The sequence below is a fragment of the Nelumbo nucifera genome, chromosome 1 (assembly GCF_055504915.1).
Source record: "Nelumbo nucifera cultivar China Antique chromosome 1, China Antique-T2T, whole genome shotgun sequence".
NCBI classification, from domain to species: Eukaryota; Viridiplantae; Streptophyta; class Magnoliopsida; order Proteales; family Nelumbonaceae; genus Nelumbo; species Nelumbo nucifera.
In genome coordinates, this window is record NC_142649.1 from 35,247,681 (window position 1) to 35,271,918 (window position 24,238).

Below are 24,238 nucleotides of genomic sequence, written 5' to 3' on the forward strand. Positions count from 1 at the left end.
TTCCCTTCAAGAAAGTCAGCAATATCCCAGGTATGGTTCTTATGCAAAGCATCCAGTTCAGCCATCATAGCATCCCTCCATTCAGGTTTAGATAAGGCTTCCGGTACGGACCTGGGTATCACATGGGAAGAAATGGAAGCAAGAAAAGAGTAGTAGGAAGGAGAGAGAAGGTTGTAAGACAGGTGTTTGGAGATACAATGGGTTGTACACTTCCGCTTGCCCTTGCGGAGAGCAATAGGAAGGTCAAGGTCTGGGAAAGATGTAGATGGGTCAGAGGAAGGCCGACCTGTTACCTCAGTAATGATGGGAGGAGCAAGAGGCTCTTCCATAGGAGTGGAAACAACTTGGCCATGTCTGAATTTGTGCCTTTGGTACCACCTTTGGAGAACAGGATGAGGAGGAATTATAGGGGAATGAGGTGGAGGAGGAGGAGGAACAGGAATATTGGAGGTAGGTCCAGTGGGAGAAGTGAACACCTCATGAGAGAACTCAAGAGGAATGGGAAGAGGAACAGCTAGGGACATAGCAAAGGCCGGAAACCGGCACTTGCTTGAACTCACTTCCGTATGGCTCCATTAATCAAACGAAAATCAAAGAACCAGAAATTTGGTCTATATAAACTTACTTGAAGTCAAACCAGAACCCAGATGCTTGAAAACTAGGGTTTTACTCTGTCCAACTGTTGAGGAGGAAGAGAGAGAAGAAGCAGTCGTTCCTACCAGAGCTTCCCAATCTTTTCCAAACCTGAACCGCCCTCCTTTAGGAGTCAAAAGACACCTCCCAAGCACAGAGCGCCACACCCAAAGCTTCACCTTTACATGTACCTTCGAAAATCTCTAGTCGGCTAGGGTTTTGGGCAGCAACAGAACAGCACCACTTCTTGGCAATATCCAGCCAGATTTAAACTCTCCAACCCCTCTACCAACTAGGCCAAAGAACCTCTGAGCTATAGAAAACCTATCTCTCCATACACTCTCTTAATCTAATGGTGTATGGGAAAAGAGGAAGAAGAAAAGAAGGAAGAAAGAATCCTACTTTGATACCAAGATGTAAACCAGTCCTCAAAAATAAGTGTAAACTTGAAAAATTAGAGAGAAAAATGAGGAAGAAAAGAAAGAGCAGCAGTACAAGAGAAGAAGATGGAGAAAAGAGGAGGAAGAAGAAGAAAGGTTCGAATAATCCTTCCCTTTCTTCTCTAATCCTTTTTACTAAAAATTAATGTTAAAATAATTAAAAGTATGCCCTTAAGTGGGCGGCCAGCTAGGCAGTAACATAAAGAGATCAAACAAAAAGAAATAACAGGCCCATTAAGAGAGGCACATTAGCTAACAGGAAAATAGAAAAAATATTACAAGAGAAGATACTAGGACCCATTCGGCCCAATCTCTTTACAATCCACATCCAAAGTTATTGGATTTGGATCAGATTGAACAATCTGTGGACAGCCCGAGCCCCAATAAGTATTAATTCACTTACCCCTTGCTTAATTAACATGTCTACCAAACTGTTAACTTCCCTTGGGAGACAGCAATTCTGAACTCCCAACTCCCTTATCTCTCTTAGAAAATTCCCATGCTTTCACAGTCCTGGATTGCTATTTGATAAGCAACTCACTGTGATGCTAGAATCACCTTTTAGGCTATGTTTGGTTTGAAGGAAAAAGTAGGGAAAGGAAGGGAAAGGTAGGGAAAGATAGGGAAGCCTTTACAAATTTTGTATAGGCTTCCCTACCTTTCCCTTCCTTTCCCTACTTTTTCCTTCAAACCAAACATAGCCTTAGTGAACCAGCCAAACTTTTCTAGATAAAAAAGTGTTTGATTCGTAGCAACTTTTTGTCATTCTTCCCATTTCTACCCATTCTTGTCCATCCTAGAATTTCATCAATAGTAAGAATAAGCAAGAATGAGAGTAAAACCAAACATGGCCTAGACCTCATATTTTCAGAAAAATTAAAGCAAAGTAACTCCTAACTAAAAAGAGAGTTCTCTAAATAGTTAAATGCATCTCCTTTATCAATTATGATCTGTGCTCAACTACAGTAATGCAGGTGATAAAAGTACATGATATACACCAAGTTTCCAACAAACAAACATCAAGAAATAAAAGCATCTTAAGACCATAAAGTTATTAGAACAATACACAGCTTATAGAGGTTTTCTTTTTTTTTCCTTGTTTTTGGATTGGTAAATAAAATTTATTGGTGAAAGAAAAAATTAGGTACTATCTAGATAGATATTTTTGAGCCAAAAACAAGTATTACCAATTAAAACATAAAATAATGCATACCAAGGCCAATGTTTTAGTTGGGGGAAGAATAATTTTATCCAAACTACCAAACTTCGCAAACATATTTGCTAAATCTCCTTCAGATGAACCATAAGGCAAGTTCTTCACTATCAGAACATGGTTGCTCCTTCTAACATTGCCAGCCTTTCTAGCTGCCAGCTCCTCCAAAGCAGTTATATTTACTCCAGCATTTTCTAATGCTTTTTTGGTTTTTGTGATCACATGTGTTTCTCCCAAAGCAATACGCACAGCAAGATCATCTGCTTCCCGGTCAAGTAAATCACTTTTACTAACACCACATTCCCTAGCAATATTTTCAACAACCTATTCAAAATAGATAAGTAGCATCAGAATAAAGTCACCAAAATGAAAGCATAGAGTTAAGAAAACTTGAATAGAATTAGGAATATATACCATTCTTATACAAGAAACATTGAGATGTGAAACTTGACATTGAAAGTTATGCACCATACACTTACACATAAATCAGGTAAAAATGTGTTATCTTTCTTCCATCAGCATTAAGAGGCAAGTTTATGATAATTTTTTTTCTTTTTTTCAATATGGAAAAGTAAATTTTGTCAAAAAAAGAACTAGTGTTACATCACACATACTAAGCTGAGACCTAATTCAGCAAACAAAAGCTTAAAATGTTACAGAAAACACATTATACATTTTTCTGATTGTACCAGTAAATTGTATTGATTGTGGGAAACAAAAATTATAATATTTACAATGATTAAAAGTGCTTTTAAGTTAGGCTAGATGGAGCTACTTAACCCCACATTTGTTCTCTAAAGCTTGAAACTATGTAGTAACCCCAAAAAATTTGATAAAAAAGAAAAACTTTATCAAGAAAAAAAAAAATAGACCACAACAACAAAAGCTGATAAGATATCACCCAGGAAAGAGAAAACTCAGACCCCCAACACCAGCCACAATCCTATACCCCTTGAACACAAACATTTTCCCCAGCCTGACCTTAAAGAATCAGAAAACCTCGCTGCCAGGATCACAAGACCATCACAAGAGACCCAAAATCTCCCCCTACACCCCAATTCCTAGACACATGCAACCACCTACTTATCAAGCCTCTACACCCAAACCATTCTTCTTTTCCAGCTCCAAAAAAAAAAACTTTTCTTGCAAATTCTTCCCCTCCCATAAAAAATAGCCCCGTGCTTTGCTTACTTGAACTTCTGTCTCTACTATTTTTCCAAATTATTTTTTTCTGTTTTTCTCACTTGATCTAAAGTACCTCTTCAGTTTCCTATTTCCCCTTCGCAACTATTAGACAGTTGTATGCCCTTAGCTTCAATCAGAATTATGTACATTATGAATTTATTGTAAATGAATAAAGTACACATTTGATTCATGTTCCTGTGGTGTGTTTCTGTGTAATACCCTTAAACTGGACACTTAATGAGACGTGTTAGTTTAGAATGTTCACAGCCATTGGGTATGTCTGGGGGATTTATCCTGCCAAGGCTGACACTGGTGTGCGGCCAACTGTTGGGGTGGCTTGTCTCAGCTACCTGGGTGAGACCCGAAGCACATGCAGTGTAGAATTAATAGAACCTTTGAACCGGACCAGATTTTCAGTATTGCCATGGACCTTGGAGATAGATGGGCAAAACTGGAAAGTTACACCTAACCCCAGACTCGATTATGATACTACACTAGGTGTCGGATTGGGCTGTCTTTGATGTGCCAATTAGTGAGATCCTTAGCAAGGGTCAAAACCTACGTATGTTGGGACAGTCCGAGAATTCATCTGAGTGGGTGATCATAAAGGATCAGCCCCTTTGTCGGACAAAGGTAATGATCGGGGATGCACTCTCTCTGATGGAAACCAAGATTGCCGGCAGCCGATTTCAATTGTTGAGATTTTGTTTTGCAAAATATATTTAGATATATATATATATATATATGTTATGGTTTCGAAATGGTTTGCAAAAGGTTTTAATTCCCAGGATCCATATAAGTAGAAAGTGCAACACTGTTCCTTGCAGCCGAGGGAGAGATCCTCTCTTGTCGGGCAGTGTATGATCATTATGGGCTGAGAGGTTAAGTGTAAGACCATTGAGGATAATACCTGATGGGCTAATCTTGCATCCGCCCACAGTCCCTGGGTGTTACAAGGTGGCTAGGCCCAATAACCACTTAAGGTAAGTGTTGGGCCCATAGAGCCCATAAGATGGGTTTTCAGGGGGTGCACTGTCCATAACAGTGTATTCGGCCAGGCCTTGTATCAAAAGCTGGGCTGAACCCATGTGGCTGATGTGTAGATCAATGTTTGGGTCCCACGCCATACAAGGAAGCCCAACTGGGCAGCAGTTTGGAAGGCTAAGTGAGTATATAACCTTAAATGGGCCTTAAACCCATTTCAAACTGGGCTGATTTGACCAGTCAATTAAAAGGGGGCGAATTCTGAGATGGACCAGCTGATAGGATTGGGCCTAGACCCTATCCACTTAGAGAGTCCAAGATCTAAATGAGATTTAGATCTGGAAACCTCCTAATTAGATTAGGAGTTAGCTGATCTGATCTGCAGATAAGATAAGGGTTATCCCATATCACTTAAAGGGACTTCTAATCTAAACATGATTTAGATTAGCAACTCCTAATGGGATTAGGAGTTGATCCCTTTAAGATTATGAAAGGAGAAAGGGGCGATGGACAGTTAGTGATTGATGTTCAATTCTCTTCAGAGCTGAAAATCACAAGAAGAGAGATTTCTGCACCCTGCGAATTCTCTCTTGCCGCCTCCTTCCTGCCGCCGCCATCACCTTCAGTTTGATCTCCAGTTCTTGGGAGAAATCAAGATCTGATCTTGATTCCAATCTTTTGGGAAAAAGATTGGTTGGAGCAGTACTCACAAACCATCTAGTTGATTCTTGCGAAGGGTCAAGTTCTTTGGAAGAACATTGCTAACTCTGCTTCATCCTGCACTGCGCCATCTTCAGTGGGAGCAGATTTTGGATCCTTCCTTGGGCGTGAACACCTCCATTGGGAGATATTGTTTCTCCGTATCAAGTACATCCTCCCTCCTACTCCTTTTGGTTCAGATCTGGTTTGGTTTTTGATTCAAGATTGTTTTTCTAAATATAGGGAATTCGATTCCCTGCAAAGATGGGAGAATTTTTTTGAAATTCGCCCAATCCATTCCGCAAGACTTGGGCGTCCAAGTGATGGATATCTCATCCCTTCAGTGGTATCAGAGCCATGGTTCAAATCTTGAATCAATTTAATTCAGATCTGAACTTGCGCAAATGGGCAGAAGGTGTTCTACCCGATTTGCGCAGATATGGGTTTTGGGAAATTTGTTCCCAAAATTAATGGGCGAATAATCTGAAATTAATTTTATATAAATCTGATTATTGTTTAGAATAGTTCTTTATGATTTTCTTGATTTATGGGTTGTTCGTACAAGAGGAGATCGAATTCTTGGTTTGCGCAGGGAACCTGCAAGATTTGTTGTTTCTTGATTTATTCATTACATTTGGTCTGTAAATAATTTTTTTTATTTTTAGACTCAATGTATTAGGTATTCGATCTGATGTAATTATAATAGAAATTAGGTTTTCTATTTATTTTATTTTTGGATCGAAGATAGCGGCGCAAGGAAGGAGATTTCGCAGATGGGACATTCGCTACCAGCGATTTGCAGTTTATGAAATTGCATTCTGTGATCTAACCTCTGTTTTGCAGGATGGATTTTACGAACAGCCCTGGATTGACTGATTCTTGTTTTCTTTTATTAGTTCTTTAATTTCATATTATTTTCTTGAATTAAAGATTTAATTAAAAATCAAACCCTAGACCCATTCGAACCAAGATTGGTTCAAATTGTTTGGACCGAATCTGGGGTTCGATTAAGGCTGTATATCAGCCCTAATTTTTGTTTAATAAGCCTAAGGATTGATAATTAATTGGATATTTAATTCGGCCCAACCTGTAAGGCCCAGTTTTAAATTGTTAAAACTGCCAAAAGCCCACTTCAAAAGAACAAGCTATATGGGCCGAACTGGGTAACCCTAATTCAGCCCATATACCTAGATGATATTAATTGTTAATATTATGGACTAAAATGGGCTTCAAATGGGCTTTTACAAATAATTAATTGATTGGATCAATTCCTCCCTGCATGTGATGTATGGATGTGTGTGATGTGCTACGTTCATGGGCCATAAGTGCTTGGCCCATGCAGATTCGATAGTGGCTCTTGCGCACACCATGGCTGAATGCACATCATTGCCATGGTGTCCCTACTGGTCATTGGATGACCTCCCTCAATGGTGGGCCCCACACCTCCTGAAGATGTTACGTGCGGAACCCTAGCCGATTTAGGCCCATCGAAATCTGGCTTTATGAAAGTCGGTGGGAGCTACTTTGGTTTGACCTAAAATAAACTAGGGCATAATTCTTGTTCCCTCCAGTAAATATGAATGCACGTGATAGGGAGATTCATGTGATGAACTCTCTAAAGGCCTTCCATCATTAGCATGAGGATGGGTCCTTCAGTAATGAGGAAACACACCAAAAAATGGGCTATCCATTTGCTGTTGGGCTTGTCTAAGTGTTTCATAAGATGATGGGAGCGTCATAGACCGATGTAGGAGGGGCTTCACCAGAAAATGGGAACTCTCTCACGGTACCTTGGCGTTCATGAAGATGATGGGTGAGCACTCACTGGACAGAAAGGTTTACCTGAAAACGGCTCTGAACCTTGTCTGACAGAGGCCAAAGGGAAAACTCATATGATGAGTGGATATGATCCTTCACAGAAAGGTGGTGGGGTTTTGCAGCTGAAACAGTTGGCTCCATGCACCCTACATGGTTTCCAACATTTCCAGAGACAAGTCGCTGTCTCTGTCCCTGAGCAGGAGGGAAAACTCAGAGATGAACAAATGGGAATGGAACATAGATTAAAATCCATGTCTATGATTTGAACATGAATCAAGTAAGGTTGTGGACTGATATTTGCTGTTTTATCAGAAAATGGCAAACGGACAATTTGCAAAGCTTCTTGACGACAACAAGCTCAAGGGCCCAAACTATGCCGACTGGTACCGTAACCTAATGCTGGTTTTAACATCTGAAAAATTGGACAAGGTAGTCAAGTCTCCTGCCCCGGAACGTCCGGGTGATAGGGCTTCTGAAGCCCGTAGGAGAGAATTCCAAGATTGGGAGGATAAAAACTCCCTAGCCCGCTGCTATGTCGTTGCTTCTTTGGACAACTCAATACAGAGGCAGTTCGATCAGATCGAACTTGCTAAGGACATATTGGACAGTTTGAAAACAATGTACGAAGAGCAGAACCGCTCTACTCGACAGAAAGTCTTGAAAATGTTCATGACCGCTCAGATGTCCAAAGGGCAGAAAGTTCACGACCATTGTCTTCGGATGATGGGATACATTAACGAGCTGGAAGCCCTTGGATCCGGGCTAGATCTTGGCACTCAAGTAGATGCCATTCTGAACTCCTTGCCCTCTTCCTTCAATGGGTTCATATTAAACTACAATATGAACAAGCTGAATGTCAGCGTCCAAGAGCTGAGCAATATGTTGCAAAGGGCCGAGGACTTACTTAAGAAAGATGAGCCTGTGGTGATGCTTGTTGAAGCTAACAAAACGGGCAAGAAAAAGAGGAAGGCAAAGAAGCCTTAGAAGAAGACTACCAAGCCCAAGAAGCAGAAGGACAGGACAGCAGATGCATGTCACTTCTGCAAACAAATCGGCCACTAGAAGAGGAACTGTCCTCAGTACCTAAAATCCAAGAAAGGTAAATTCGAATCTTGTGTCATAGAAACTAACTTATTAGTGGCTTCTGCGTCCTGGTGTATTGACTTTGGGGCTTCAACTCATGCGTGTAACTCACTGTAGGGGATCAAGGTAAGCAGAAGGCTGAATGATGGAGAAGTGATGCTCTACTTGGGAACTTCTGCAAGCGTTGCAGCTACGGCAATAGGCACCGTAGAATTAAAATTTAGAGAAGGAAATATTGTACTTAAAGATTGTCTTTTTGTGCAAAATCTAAGAAGAAATTTGATTTCTGTCTCAAAACTGTGCGGATGGATATTCTGTCTTTTTCAGTAATACGATTACTATTAAAAGAAACAATAAATTCATCACACATGGGAAACTGGAGAACGGTCTCTATGTTCTACATCATTCTCTAGAAACTAACATAGCCGAAACTACGTCGGCCGAAATCCCCAAGAAAAGAGCACGTGATACAGTTAATCCCACGTGCCTGTGGCATTACCGACTTGGCCATATTGGTATTGACCGAATCACAAGACTGGTAAAGGATGGTCCTTTGGATTTTCTAACTGTAGAAGATCTTCCCACTTATGAGCTTTGCCTTCAGGGTAAGATGACAAAGAGGCCATTTAACGGTAAGCCTGAAAGATGTACAGGCACGCTTGACCTTATACATACTGATGTGTGTGGTCCCCTGAGTGTTAGGACCCGTAACCAACACGTGTATTTCATTACATTCACCGATGACTATTCTCGGTATGGTTACGTGTTCCTAATGAGACATAAGTATGAATCCTTTGAAAAATTCAAAAAGTTCAGACAAGAGGTCGAGAAACAGTTAGGGAGAGAAATTAAAGCCCTTGATCAGATCGAGGTGGCGAGTATCTCTCTGACGAATTCAGGGACTACTTAAAGGACAATGGGATAGTATCACAATTGGCTCCTCCTGCTACACCACAACTTAACGGTGTTTCAGAGAGGAGGAATAGGACCTTATTGAATATGGTCCGGTCACTTCTCACCCAATCAGAGTTACCCACATCCTTTTGGGGATACGCATTAGAGACTGCGTTATACGTGCTGAACCGGGTTCCAACCAAATCGGTTCCTAAGACTCCCTATGAGCTTTGGACCGGAAAGAAACCAAGTGTACGACACTTGAAGATTTGGGGTTGTCCGGCTCATGTTAAAAGAACGAATCCGGACAAATTGCAATCCAAGACCAGCCGTTGCCTATTCGGAGGCTACCCAAAGGGCTCAGTGGGCTACCTATTCTATGATCCAAGTGAGCAGAAGGTGTTCTGCAGTCGGAATGCACAATTCTTGGAAAATGACTACATCTTGGACAATCTTCGTCAGGAAATTGTTCTTGATGAGGAGAGCTCAAATGCAGTGGGAGGTGTCCCACAAGTTCCAGGTAGTGACCAACCTAGAAGATCTACCCGGGTGTCCAAGCCACCGGTCCGTTTTGGTTACGATCAAGATAGTTACCTGGTCGAAACCCTAACTAGTGAAGAGGATCCCGTAACTTATACGGAAGCTATGTTGGACATACTCCCTTAAGTGGGTAGATGCCATGAGAGCTGAGATGGACTCAATGGAGACCAATGGAGTCTGGACTCCGGGGTAAAAGCAATTGGTTGCAAATGGATCTACAAGAGGAAGAAGGGCCTCGATGGTAGGGTTGAGACCTACAAAGCTCGACTGGTGGCAAAAGGATACACTCAAAAAGAAGGCATCGATTATGAGGAAACCTTTTCGCCCCGTGGCCATGCTTAAATCCATTAGAATCCTACTAGCTGTAGCAGCTTACTATGACTATGAGATTTGGCAGATGGATGTCAAAACTGCATTCCTGAATGGAGATCTTACTGAAGATATCTATATGCAGCAACCGCAAGGCTTTGTAGCTACGGGTCAGGAACACATGGTCTGTAAATTGAATAGATCCATATATGGACTCAAGCAAGCTTCTAGAAGTTGGAACATCCGATTTGACTCTACGGTCAAAAAGTTTGATTTTGAGCAAAATCCGGATGAACCCTGTGTTTACAGGAAAACCAGTGGTGACAAGGTTACGTTTTTGGTTCTGTATGTAGATGACATTCTGCTCATTGGGAATGATGTGGGAATGTTAACTACGATAAAAGTATGGCAATCACAGCAATTCTCCATGAAAGACCTTGGAGAAGCCTCCTATATACTGGGTCTTCGACTCTATAGAGATAGATCGAAGCGGATAATAGGATTATCCCAATCTGCTTATATTGACAAAATAGTCAAGAGATACAACATGGAAAACTCCAAGAAAGGAAATGTTCCTTTTAGGCATGGAGTCAATCTCTCCAAGAAGATGTCTCCAAAGACCTCTGAGGAGATCGAGAGCATGAAAGACGTTCCCTATGCCTCAGCCGTAGGGAGCATCATGTATGCCATGCTGTGCACTCGTCCTGACATCGCCCAGGCAGTGAGTGTAGTAAGCAGATTCTAGGCCAACCCAGGGCAGGAGCATTGGACTGCTGTGAAATGCATACTTAAATACCTTCGAAGGACAAAAGAGTTTTGTCTGGTATTCGATGGTAGTTCACTACATATCCAAGGGTATACAGATGCGGATTTCCAGTCGGATCCGGATGATAGAAAGTCTACATCTAGATATGTTTTCACGATAGGATCGTGTGCTGTTTGCTGGAAAAGTAGCAAACAGGGGTCCACAGCAGACTCCACAACCGAGGCCGAATACATTGCTGCAAGTGAAGCTGCCAAGGAAGCCGTGTGAATGAAGAAGTTCGTTCACGAATTGGGAATAGTTCCGTCCAGCACATCACCCATCCCATTGTTGTGTGACAACAATGGAGCGATTGCTCAGGCTAAGGAGCCACGAGCCCACTCGAAGTCGAAGCACATCGAGAGGAAGTACCACGTACTCCAGGAGATTGTTGGTAGAGGGGATATCTTGATTCAGAAGGTAGCATCAGCAGAGAATGTAGCAGACCCATTGACTAAGCCACAAACAGAAACTGTTCGAGAAACACGTGGAAAGTATGGGACTCCGGCTTATACCAGATTGGACCTAAGTGCAAGTGGGAGCTGTTAGACAGTTGTATGCCCTTAGCTTCAATCAGAATTATGTACATTATGAATTTATTGTAAATGAATAAAGTACACATTTGATTCATGTTCCTGTGGTGTGTTTCTGTGTAATACCCTTAAACTGGACACTTAATGAGACGTGTTAGTTTAGAATGTTCACAGCCATTGGGTATGTCTGGGGGATTTATCCTGCCAAGGCTGACACTGGTGTGCGGCCAACTGTTGGGGTGGCTTGTCTCAGCTACCAGGGTGAGACCCGAAGCACATGCAGTGTAGGATTAATAGAACCTTTGAACCGGACCAGATTTTCAGTAATGCCCTGGACCTTGGAGATAGATGGGCAAAACTGGAAAGTTACACCTAACCCCAGACTCGATTATGATACTACACTAGGTGTCGGATTGGGCTGTCTTTGATGTGCCAATCAGTGAGATCCTTAGCGAGGGTCAAAACCTGGGTATGTTGGGACAGTCCGAGAATTCATCTGAGTGGGTGATCATAAAGGATCAGCCCCTTTGTCGGACAAAGGTAATGATCGGGGATGCACTCTCTTTGATGGAAACCAAGACTGCCGGCAGCCGATTTCAATTGTTGAGATTTTGTTTTGCAAAATATATTTAGATATATATATATATGTTATGGTTTCGAAATGGTTTGCAAAAGGTTTTAATTCCCAGGATCCATATAAGTAGAGAGTGCAACACTGTTCCTTGCAGCCGAGGGAGAGGTCCTCTCTTGTCGGGCAGTGTATGATCATTATGGGCTGAGAGGTTAAGTGTAAGACCATTGAGGATAATACCTGATGGGCTAATCTTGCATCCGCCCACAGTCCCTGGGTGTTACAAGGTGGTTTGGCCCAGGGACCACTTAAGGTAAGTGTTGGGCCCATAGAGCCCATAAGATGGGTTTTCAGGGGGTTCACTGTCCATAACAGTGTATTCGACCAGGCCTTGTATTAAAGGCTAGGCTGGTCCCCAAGAAGGAAGCCAGGGCACGTACCCCATATTCATTCCAGGAGGTACTCACATTGAACCTTTTCTTTTTAATAATAGGTAAACCAGCAAACGGAGGTGGCTAATGTGTAGATCAATGTTTGGGTCCCACACCATACAAGGAAGCCCAACTGAGCAGCAGTTTGGAAGGCTAAGTGAGTACATAACCTTAAATGGGCCTTAAACCCATTTCGAACTGGGCTGATTTGATTAGTCAATTAAAAGGGGGCGAATTCTGAGATGGACCAGCTGATAGGATTGGGCCTAGACCCTATCCACTTAGAGAGTCCAAGATCTAAATGAGATTTAGATCTGGAAACCTCCTAATTAGATTAGGAGTTAGCTGATCTGATCTGCAGATAAGATAAGGGTTATCCCTTATCACTTAAAGGGACTTCTAATCTAAACATGATTTAGATTAGCAACTCCTAATGGGATTAGGAGTTGATCCCTTTAAGATTATGAAAGGAGAAAGGGCCGATGGACAGTTAGTGATTGATGTTCAATTCTCTTCAGAGCTGAAAATCACAAGAGAGATTTCTGCACCCTACGAATTCTCTCTTGCCGCCTCCTTCCTGCCGCCGCCATCACCTTCAGTTCGATCTCCAGTTCTTGGGAGAAATCAAGATCTGATCTTGATTCCAATCTTTTGGGAAAAAGATTGGTTGGAGCTGTACTCACACACCATCTAGTTGATTCTTGTGAAGGGTCAAGTTCTTTGGAAGAACATTGCTAACTCTGCTTCATCCTGCACTGCGCCATCTTCAGTGGAAACAGATTTTGGATCCTTCCTTGGGCGTGAACACCTCCATTGGGAGATATTGTTTCTCCGTATCAGGTACATCCTCCCTCCTACTCCTTTTGGTTCAGATCTGGTTTGGTTCTTGATTCAATATTGTTTTTCTAAATATAGGGAATTCGATTCCCTACAAAGATGGGAGAAATTTTTTGAAAGTCGCCCAATCCATTCCGCAAGACTTGGGCGTCCATGTGATGGATATCTCATCCCTTCAGCAACCTCTTCCCCATCATCATCCTTTAGAGCATCAGAATTGGGTCCAATCTTCATCTCCTCCACTTCTCTTTTCAACTTGTCCAAAGAACTACTGCTCCTTCAAACATTGCTCTGATTTCTATTTTTGACCTTTACCCCTTCCTCTTATACACCCTCTTGAATTTACTTACTACAATGGCCAGCTCCTAAAAGACCATCTTTCAACTGATAGAAAACTTCAGTGACATGACCATTATTTGATCCTTTGGGTTGTTTCAAGTTCACCAAAGATTTGCCACCATTTCTAGCCCCATCTGTTGTACTTACATCTCTTTTCCTCCCCAAATCCACCCCCAGCTTTCCAATAAGCACTTCTGTCACAGGATCTAACATCTCTATATCTCCACTTGAACCTTCAATTTCGTTGGAACTCTCAGCACCTTCATTTTCCCCACCTAGATCGATGCAGCCTTCCCCCAACTTAAAAGAGTCAACCCCCTTACATGTCCAGGGGTACCCTCCACCCAAAGAGATTCCTTCCCAAAATCAACCCCACTCTTACTCAAAACAACTACAGTGTCTTCTTGATTTTGCGTCCTTGTTGAAACTACATCATCTGTCATCACCTCTTCAAATGCATAATCTGATGAAGTCTGCTCTACAAACAATCCATCATTGCTAAAACTCCAACCTCCAAACCAAATCCTGACTACGGCTCCTCATCACAAACCTCTTTACTGCCTTGTTGTTGAGAATCTGCCTCTTCTGTTGCTGATGTCTTCGCATGATCACCCCTTAAGCACCAAGGTCCTTCCCACAATCCCCTAATGTCTGCCAATTCTTCCCGCATCATGTTCTCTCCCAATATGAGTTAGGCCTTAAACATTAGTCAACACCCACACAAACCCATCATTCAAATTTTTCAATTTCATTACCCACCAACTCTTCCAAACATTCTATTGTTTCCTCTCACCACAAGTTAACTCCACTTAAACCCCATAAGCTCCTTGCCCACCTTGCATCCAACTGTTGAAGGTTAGACTCTTAAACCATCATGCTCAGGCTTCTCTATAATCTTAAACCCCAAACCACTCACATTCCAGCTTAAGATCTTCATGAAATTCAAACTATAAGCAAACCCCAATTGCCTATCCTCCTTCCCTAGTAACTTCCTTTCCTCCTACCCTTCCTCACACTAAATTCCTTGTCACCTTCAACATCATTCACCAACCTCTCAACTTCACTCATTTTTTTCCTTGTCTTACCTCTCTCCTTTCCTTTTTTTGATAGTAGAAGAGAAAGTTTATTAAAGAAAAAAGAAACCGGTTACAACCCTGTAAGGTGCTAACTTAACACCTTGAACAAAAACACTTTCAACCACCTTGCCAGAAAAGAAAAACTCATACATCAACTTCACATGCAACTTAACCAAAGCTCTCCTCAGACTCAACTCTAAACTAACAAAAGAAGCAAGACATCATCATCCCAATTGCTAAAATCAATCTCCCCACCGTCTTCTACGCCACCACCTCCCTCCTTGCCTTTCCTAACATAGGATTTTAGTTCCTTTGTGGAACTTACCATAAGGCCCAATTCATTGGCTATTTCCACCACGGGCTCCTGACCATCTTCAATCCCATTTCTATCTCTTTCTCCTCTTTGTCTTCCCCTGTTACTTCCTCTTTTTTCTCTAAGTCTTCTTTATCTTTTGCAACTCTCTCTACTAGTGATCCCTCTTTACCATAAGGCCCAATTCATTGGCTATTCATCTTGTTGCTTGCTTCCTTTCCCAACAATCTCAATATTTGCTGCCCTCACTACCCTGACTATTACCCCATTCTCCCTCATGACTAGATTCTTTTTTTTTTATCAGTAACAATAAACTTTATTTCATGACTAGATTCAATTCTATTTTACTTCTCAACTTTTAAATTTCCCCTATCCCCCTAGCTTATAGCTTTCACCATCAGAATCATTTACAATGGGCTTAGCAGACAAGGAATGGGATAACTGTGTTTCTGCACAGTTAACAAAACAGTCATTAGTACCCAAAATCAAATGAACACAAGTACCTGGGGGAGCCAGGGCAGAAACAACTGGAGAAGAAGACCACAACAAAGTATCCTTTTTCCTGTTATGGAAGGCTACGCATGCCTACTACCTTGTTAGTCTAACCTCATTGAAGAGTTCCCATAGGAGTATTGCAAGGTTAATCAAAATCTGGAAAATTATCACTCACTGGATTCTCTGTGCAAGTATCATGATTTGACTTCTCATCCACTAAACGTGCCCCCCCCCCATAATGGAATGTGATTTAGCTGGTTTCCTTCTCGTTCTGACTGCTTGAGGTCCCTCTATGTTGCTTGGACTAGAACGCCGACATCCCTCCTTTATCAGTCAACCAGTTCTCTGCTTCATCTTCCAAACCTCCTTCAAAGACTTCTTGGAGATTCTCATTGAACAATTCTGTCAAGCTTAAGTCATCTTGGCCCACACTAGTATGCATTGTTTCCTCCAATACTGTTGATGCTAGAGGCATCCTCTGAGTTGCTTCCATCATCTTTATCCTCAAGTTCACCCACCTTATATCACCTGTTTCATTGCTGAGTTCTTCAAAATGAAAATATCTGGATTAGGGTGTTCTTGCTCGGTAGAAATGCAAGGGGCCCACTACATAGTGACTTTACTCCAGCATAACCTCCCCACCTTCTTTTCCTCAACTTTCTTCAAGGGAGACAATGATATATTACACTTATCATCTCCCTATAAACCTAATTTAGTTCCAGCCACGTGCACACTTAATATTTCGTGTAGTCAGGCTACAGTCCCCAGAACAAAATGGCTTCCTTCATTCGATTAAGCCTTACCACCCCACTTCAGTTGTCTCACACATTTTGGTTCTTCTTTAGACCCATCTTCATCTTAACTTTAAAATATCCACGTAGGACAAATTCTTGGCCATTGGATGTAATTCAAATGCTTTTGATTCCTTTCCTAAAACAGTGTGAGTTGTTTTTACCCTCACTTGAGACCCACCAACTTCCCCATTTTTATTTTTCTGTTCTTCCTTTTCTTTGCCCCCTCTTACCCTGCCACATGTCAGTTTCCATGCCACGTCACTGTCATCTTCAACCTCTCACCCTTGCAACCAGAGCATCAATTCAGTTTCCAAGCTACCCAAACCTTCCTCCATATCCCCTCTACAGATAGATCCAAGCATCAAGGGGTTCTATCAAAGTTGGCACCAATGATTTTGATTCTAGCTGTGTGCAGGTCTAGTGTGTACAATGCTTCAAGAACCCCACCACACACAATTGCAATCTTCTCAAAGACATGCTCCAACGGTCCAACCATAGACTGAACGGAAGCACAAAAAGCTTCGGGACCAAGCATTCTTCTTTAATTCCTTCTCGTTACAAGATGGGGACCAATTTTCCACTCTAACAGCTCCTTCCACTGTTTTTACTATCATGAAATCCACCTAAAACTCCCCCAGGTCAAGCACTGCCTTAATTGTTTTCAAAGAGCATTAGGATTGTCGTCTCTTCAATTTGAGTCTTCCGCATGACCAAGCCAACACTCTTTTCCAGTCCATTACCTTTTTCTTAGCAATGATCACCATTTTTCTATTACAATCCTCCTTATTTCTCCCCAAGCAAGGCTTTGGAAACGTAGCAGAGCCATTAATCGATACCTCTGATCCTTCCTTTTCAGTTCCAGTTTGGCCCTTCACCTCCATTCCCCTTGTTTTCTCCTCTCGTCACCCAATAGCTCCTTTCAAACTCCTCACCACAAACTCTTGCAATAGCTCTGCTATCAAAGTCCACCCCTGTTTTCCTTTCCCTTCTGGAAAACAAATTATTTGCCTTCCACTGCTGCCAAAAACTTCAGTTAACATCAAGAAGCATACAATTTTGTTCAATCTCTTCCCAACCAAGTGACTCTTCCGTTCCCTTCTGAACTCACTTTTTCCACCCTCAAGTCATTGTAGTGTGAACCGCACCATCCACAAACCTTTGAACCATCAAATTCTTGTCTTCCCTTACTCTCAGTGTTGCTACCCTTCTAGATTCCCTAGGACGAATCTCTTATTCTCTACCACAACTTCCTCCCACCATCTCATCACAAGTATGAAGCCTTCCTCCATCGCCCCCTATATTCAATACCCTCCCATGCCCAACATCTCATGTAGGAATGAAGCCCCCACTTCTTCATTCTCCATATTTATGCCACTTTCCCTCGCAGGTATGAATCCCCCACTTTCTTCTTTGCCACCCCTTTCTTCAACAAGTCCAAGCAAAGATTGCTTCTTGTGTTGTTCCGAGAGGATCCACCACCACATTTGTGCTAATGAATTTGGATCTATTGATTTCACCACATTAAAGTCACCCCCAATACAGCATGGCACACTCCATGTACCACTTATTTCAATTCTTCCCACACATCCTCCCTTTCCCCTCTCATCAAATGCATACACATTTGAAAGCACCCACAACTGATCCCCTTTTACATTCTTGAAGAAAATGCATATTGGTAATCTACCTTTCAGTTCACCAATTTTACAAAATAAATTTGGATTCCCAAACATTAGAATTCCCCAGCCTAGCATACTGAAGTCTGAAGGTACTTCCACAGATCCACCCATTCTTCAACATTATTTCACCAGACCTCATTACTTATTCCACTCTCCACTTCTTCCGGTTTGTTTCTTGAAACTTCAATATTGCAATCTTATCTTTTCTGACCATGTTGCCCACTTGCATTCTTCCCAAAGACCTCAAAAACTCCATGTTATTAATTTCATTTCTTCTTCCACTTCTGGATTCTTCTTTCTTCTGTAACCCTCTCACCCCTCTTTTAGCTTCTCTCATAGACCATTCCCCAATCTCACTTTATTCTCTCTGATCACTAGCACCTCACCACCTCTTCCTTCCTAGACATCCCTTCCTCCCCTATCTGTCACATGCCTCTGATCCCCATCTTCATTGACCTTTTTTTCTATTATCTTTATCTCCATTTTATGGTCCTTTGTCCTCCACTCTTCTTCTAATTCCATGAATTCCCTTATACTCCTCATTTCTGTTATCTTAATCAATGTGGTTCAGTCCATCTTTTCCTTCACCTCAAGCATTTCATCCAACACTACCTCTCTTTCTTCCATACTAGAGCAGTCTGGACCTTCACCCCCCACCTCTAACACGTCTTACATCTTCCCCTTCTCCTACTTCATGCAACTCATCTCTTAGAGGTCCAGTATCGTACAATCTTCTTGTATACACAAATCATTCAGTATCACCTTCATTTCCTTCTAAAATTTGAGCCTCAGATTCAACAGCTTGCTGATAGATATCATCCACAGCCCTCTGTCGGACATCTTACCACAACAGAATCCTCACCCTTGTTCCTCCTTAACCACTTTATCGTTCCCTTCATCTCCATCCTTGCTACACCCAAACACTTCAACCACCTATCATACACCCTCTTCCTTCTCTCTCACTCATCCTTTCTGCTAACCTTGTTCAACAATGTCTTAGGTGTGGGACTCGATGGAGTTCAAACCAAAGTCATCCTCCAACATCTTACCTTTCTTAAACTCTTTGCCACCCCCTCTCTTCTCCCCTGCTGCCAATGACTCTGGTACATCGTTGAGCTTCAGTCCACACACTTCTTTTCCTTTGGTTGTAGCAGCCTCCTTTGTATTCCCAGGCTCTACTACCTGCCACTAGCTGACTTTGTACTCTATATTTCTTTTCTTTGCTTTCTCGTTGAAACTCACTTCTATCTTTAGGTCTGGTCTTCCATTCTACCTACATTCATTTTTCTCATATCTTGCAATAATCCCTATCCAGTCCTCTGCCTCTTTCACCATCTCCAAGCATCACCCTTCGCCTGTTGACTTACCTCCCTTTTCTTCTCACTACCAACATTCATTTTTCTCAGATCTTGCAATAATCCCTATCCAAACCTCTGCCCATTTCACCTTCTCTGAGCATCACCCTTCATCTGTTGGCTTACCTCCCTTTTCTTCTCACTTCCCTCTTCCTTTTTGATCCTAGACTTTCTTTGGCCATTTTTTTCCTTTTTAACTTTTTATTCATTGCATCTTGCCTACACTTATATTATAACTCTCATTTATGCATCAAATATGTGGCCTATCCATCTCAGCTCTCCCTATGTGTCAATCACTTGTCTTCTTGTTATGATCGAACCACTGACTCTCCTTTGTATCATTAAACCTCCATGGGTTCATCTTCCCATCAAAAATCCCCTCTACCTCTTGCCCCATGTCTCCTTATCAAAATTCCTTTTCTGCCCCTTCCTTGACCCCAAGGTTCAAAGTATTGATACACACAAATAGGCATATCAAGTGTTTCAATACCTAATAAATCTTTTTTACAGTTTTTCTTTTTCAAAACTGCTCCAGGGAATCAGTTTTAGGCCTGCCTACCCCCTGAAACTGGTCAAAATCTGAAGCAACCCTTATTTGGGGTTTCAGAGGCCTGCCGATACGGGGTGTATCGTATTGAAATTTTGAACCTTGCTTGACCCAAAGTTTCACCTTCCACATTCAAATGACTGTTCATCTTCTTAAAATCTGCAGCGTCTTGCTCACTACCCTCTATTCTATGCCCAGATCTCTTCCCCCAATCTTGTTCACCAACTGGGAACATGTCTCATCCTCCCTCTTTACCACTTTACCAGCAAGCATCAATTCGCACAGCAACAAAATGTCTTCAATCTCTTTTACTTCTAAAAATAATCTAGGCACCATCAAGTTGTCCCAGGTTATATGCCCATCAACTGTCAGAAACTTGCCGGCTGCCGCATGCATCTCCTATTACACATTTGTATGCAACAAGCATGTAAAGGAATGCCCGCTAGGTTTGTCCATAGTCCATAACAACTTATTTACTGTTGTATACTTCATCAACCCCACCAACAGATACCAACATCCAATACACAGTTCTGATTGTCTAACTTGGGTTTTTCAAATGCCAAAACCTTCTCAGATTCTTCCCTATTTTAAAATGCATTCCTACATTCACCTTTCTAATTCCCAATGATCTTGCCAGCTCCTATTTTGCTTCTGCCCAAAGTTCAACATTTTTTGTCTCTGGGTCAATACTAGCAAATCTTCCAACCAAATTGGCTCTCAAAAGTTCCAACTTCCAATCTACAGTTCAGTTCACCCACATCCTTCACCACTATTTTCCTCATCATGAAACATTAGGGCTGGCTTACAATAAGATAATGTTCTCAGTGTGTCACAAAAAGCAAACAATTAAGAGGCTAAGGATCCAGAACTTGCTCATACCATGAAGTGACACTATATGTAAAAGACATGAGCAACAACCTAGAGCTCAGTGGACATAGTTCCCACTGACCAGGGATCAAGTTCCACTGTCACCCTCCCCACTGGCCCACCCCTCCCTCCAAGTTTACCTCAGAAAAAAAAAAAAAAGTCTATTCGACCTAGTAGTGACAATCACCCAAAAAAATAAAGAAAGAAAGAAAACAGCCTAGTCACTAAAGATAGATTTAGTTCCTTTGAGAAGTTTTGGGTGGGCTGCTAGGAACAGAAACTTAGAAGAGTTTCCCTCTAAAAGAGATAGGCTTCATAAACAATTTAGATTCCTAATATCTCAGCTTAGTTACAAGGTAAGTATATATGATGGAAAAATGCAATTTCTTTTTCATAGTAAAATGTAACTTCTAAATTGGGCATACTGTATCAGGGCGCATGAACAAACTATTCCATGCTCGTGTATCTCCACTAGCTTCAGTTGCCTTCTTCTGTTCCTCCCTACGTTGCTTAAAAGTTTTTGCTTCTTGGTTGACATCAAACCTGGAGAGTAGGTGAGCCCAAATATAGATGTTCCTTATTAGTCATCAAATATTTGCATGAAGAAAGCTACAAACGAAGCACAAACAAGTAACAATAACATAAATGATAAATGTAGCTCAACACCTAACAACACTAACCCTTTCGTCTCAGAAGGAATTCGTTGTTTTGATGGCATAATATGCAACAGTCTTCCTTGGAATATAGAATTGTCTAGTTCTTCTAGTGCCCTGAAATAATAAACACAAATAATTACATTTTAGATGTAAGGTCATTGAGAAACATAACTTACACATAGGTAGGTGACAGACATAAAATGATCAAAATCACTGGAAAACAGGAAAGGGGTTTCTAAGATTAACAATTGTGAAATCAAAATTTTTTTATGAGTATGTTGTGAAATCAAAATTATAAACTTGAAATGCGAGCCAACATTTGCATCTAGCTCAAGCAATGACACAAATGATTGCGAAGAAAAAAAAAAAGCCAGGATGTCCTTACAATAATTGAAAAAAAAAGACAAATCAGGAGATATAAATATATCTTTCTTTATACGACAAATTCTGTATGTCATAGTCCCAAAAGTGAAATTAGGCTTTATCAAATATCATTGTGAAAATACCATAAATTTTGAATTTGAAAATGAAAATTATTACCTATTTGCGGACTCAGAAAGTGAATAAAGAACATAAGCAATTCCTTTGGACCGCTTGGTATCTTTATCAACTACTATATGGACCTGTGAGACATCACCAAATTTACTGAATAGCTCCACCAACTCCTCCTCACTGAATTTCATTAAAACACAAAAGGCCAATTAGAATAAATAATCTGAAATAATTCTAAATTCTAATAAATTTTTATGTTCATATTGATTTCATATAACAGATAAACATTTTCCCAGGATATAACTTCTAGAGAGAGGAAAATCAAGATAAGCATACGTTGCACTATATGGAAGATTACGAACAAATAGACGACCAGTCTTCAGAACTTCTTCTTTCTCATCTTTTAATTCTGATGACAGTTCTCCAGCAACCATTTCACCATCAGATTGTTCAGAAGGTGCCTCTTTTTCAACCTTCTCCTCTAGGGTTGCACCCTTATGGGCATCAAGGAGCTCCCCATCTACTTTCTCATCAATGCTGTTATCGCGATCATCATCATCTTCTTCACTTTCTGAGTCTGGCCAGTCTTTCTTAACTCTACTCTTGAAGTAATCCGTATCTGAGACAACCTCATCACGAGCTAGATCATGTGAGTGCTTTGTTGCATGATAGTCAGAGGGCTCATTTTCTGTTTCATCATTTTCATTAAATTCAGCCTCCACCAAAGCTGTTTGTTTTCTGCCTCCCTTGCCTGACATATTCTGCTTTCCATCAACCTTTCCATTCTGGTCAAGAAATGGAGCTCCCAACTCATCATTAGCCCACAACTTTGATTTAGACCGTGGCTGCATAACCTGAAGAAACTCTTGAAGCTTTAAGTCATTTTTTTCACTGCCCTTTTTAGAATTCTCTGTGTTGCCTTTAGAATCCAAAATTTTTGAACTTTTGGAACCAGTACTCTTTTTGTTCTCCTTAGTCAATTCTTCTTGTTTCTTTACTGAATATCGACTCCACGGACGAGGCATATTTGGATCCCCAACTTTACGAGCTACCTGATGTAAGGATATTTGTTGATTTGAATTAAATTTCATGTTGCTAAAGGTCCAGTCCTTGCTTCCTTAACTTATACTTGCACTCTTGTTATCTTAATTCCTACTGAATCTAAAGAATAAAGTCAAGGAAATGAACAAGTTCTTAAGACAAAATTACAAACCTCACATGTAATTCTACAAGTATCTAGGTAAGAGTTATTGAAGTAATTAAGAGCTGTTTCTGCCTCTTGCTCAGTCCGAAACCCAATGAAAGCAAATTGTCTGCTCTTACCATCTCTGAATTGACCCAAAAAACAGACAAAATTAATACTAGAACTATAGCCAGCCATCAAGTATCAAACAAGAATGAATAAGTGAACGATTGAAAATAAAAAAAGAAGCAAAAAGGGAAAGAGAATTCGATCAAATTACTTGGTCTTCATCACTTTTGCATCGGTTACTTCCCCTTTCTGAGAGAAGAACTCTCTGAGGCGATCCTCCGCAACATATTTAGGAATATTCTTAACACAAATCCGAGACCTGAGAACATAATAGGAAAATAAATCAAAAAGAACACCCAAGGCATCGAAAAAAGAAGAGTAGAAAAGCGTGATTCTGGAAGAGAATATGCTCACATTGTTTCTTAGTTCACAATCAGACTTTAAGATAGAGCAGTGGTAGTTAGCTGTTTCTCGAAACAGAGAAAAGAAGGGAGTTTGTTAGGGGGTGAGCAGTAATCTCCTAGATGTACCATTCCTACTATATATCAAAATCATATTTCACGAAAAACTCTGCGTCTCACATGGTCTATGATGCTCTGAATAATGGTTGTGGAGGTGGACTGGTATTGAGACGTTCGTCGACTTAGAGATGAAGCAGCAAAGCAGCGGCCAGCGGTGAAGTTGGAATGGTGGCGGCAATCGACCGACTTTGAGATTCTGGAGGCTACGTTCTCCTTAAGGTTAATTCACCCCAAAAAAGAGGTTTTTCGAACTGTTTTTCTGTTCGAGAAATCTCTTAAACTACCCAAATTCACTTAGGACTCAACTTTTCTGACAATTACTACGGGCCCGTTTGGTTTATAGGAATAGTGATCTGGAATCAAAATCGGAATGACTTATTTGACTTATTCTAGTTCCAATTGTTTGTTCGGGAGGAATCGAAATTCCATGAAATGGCATTCTCCCATTTGAAGAAACTCATTCCAACTGGTTTCAATTCCCATCTGAACCAAACAGGCTATAAGAATATATCATTCTAATTCTAATTCCAGAAACAAACCAAACAGATCCTTAAGTTTTCTGTTTGGGTAAATTGCTGAAACCTCCTCTAAAGTATATTGTTGCTACTGAAAGTCTGAAACCTCCCCTAAGATTTATAAATTGCAATAACCTTCCCAGAAGTTTTCCCTAAACTTTACTGTTGCTAGTGAAACCAAACAGACCCTTAATGTCCAAATTACCTATCTAGTTACTTTGGCCAAAATGTTTATTTTCCAAGTTTTCTCTACCTATGAATGTAACCTGAATCCTTTCAATCTCTTTTTCTAAAATTGATTTATTTTCCAGATTTTCCCTGCATACCAAATGCTCAAAAGTAAAACTACAACTTTAAATTCTGCGTTT

The 24,238-nt window shown here is 41.0% G+C and overlaps 1 protein-coding gene across 1 annotated transcript in view; it reads right to left on the reverse strand.

Moving 5' to 3' along the window:
* The window catches only part of LOC104608271 (uncharacterized), a 60,004-nt gene extending 36,396 nt beyond the window's left edge, over positions 1-23,608 (reverse strand). The window contains exons 1-9 of the mRNA XM_010274203.3: positions 23,416-23,608; positions 23,249-23,298; positions 23,046-23,153; positions 22,796-22,910; positions 21,919-22,634; positions 21,631-21,762; positions 21,115-21,204; positions 20,860-20,977; positions 2,287-2,610 (exon numbers count right to left, since the gene is read on the reverse strand). Coding sequence (XP_010272505.1) covers positions 2,287-2,610; positions 20,860-20,977; positions 21,115-21,204; positions 21,631-21,762; positions 21,919-22,634; positions 22,796-22,910; positions 23,046-23,153; positions 23,249-23,250 — 1,605 coding nt within the window. The 5' untranslated portion in view covers positions 23,251-23,298; positions 23,416-23,608. The remainder of the gene's footprint in view (positions 1-2,286; positions 2,611-20,859; positions 20,978-21,114; positions 21,205-21,630; positions 21,763-21,918; positions 22,635-22,795; positions 22,911-23,045; positions 23,154-23,248; positions 23,299-23,415) is intronic.
* Between the last annotated feature and the right edge of the window lie 630 nt (positions 23,609-24,238).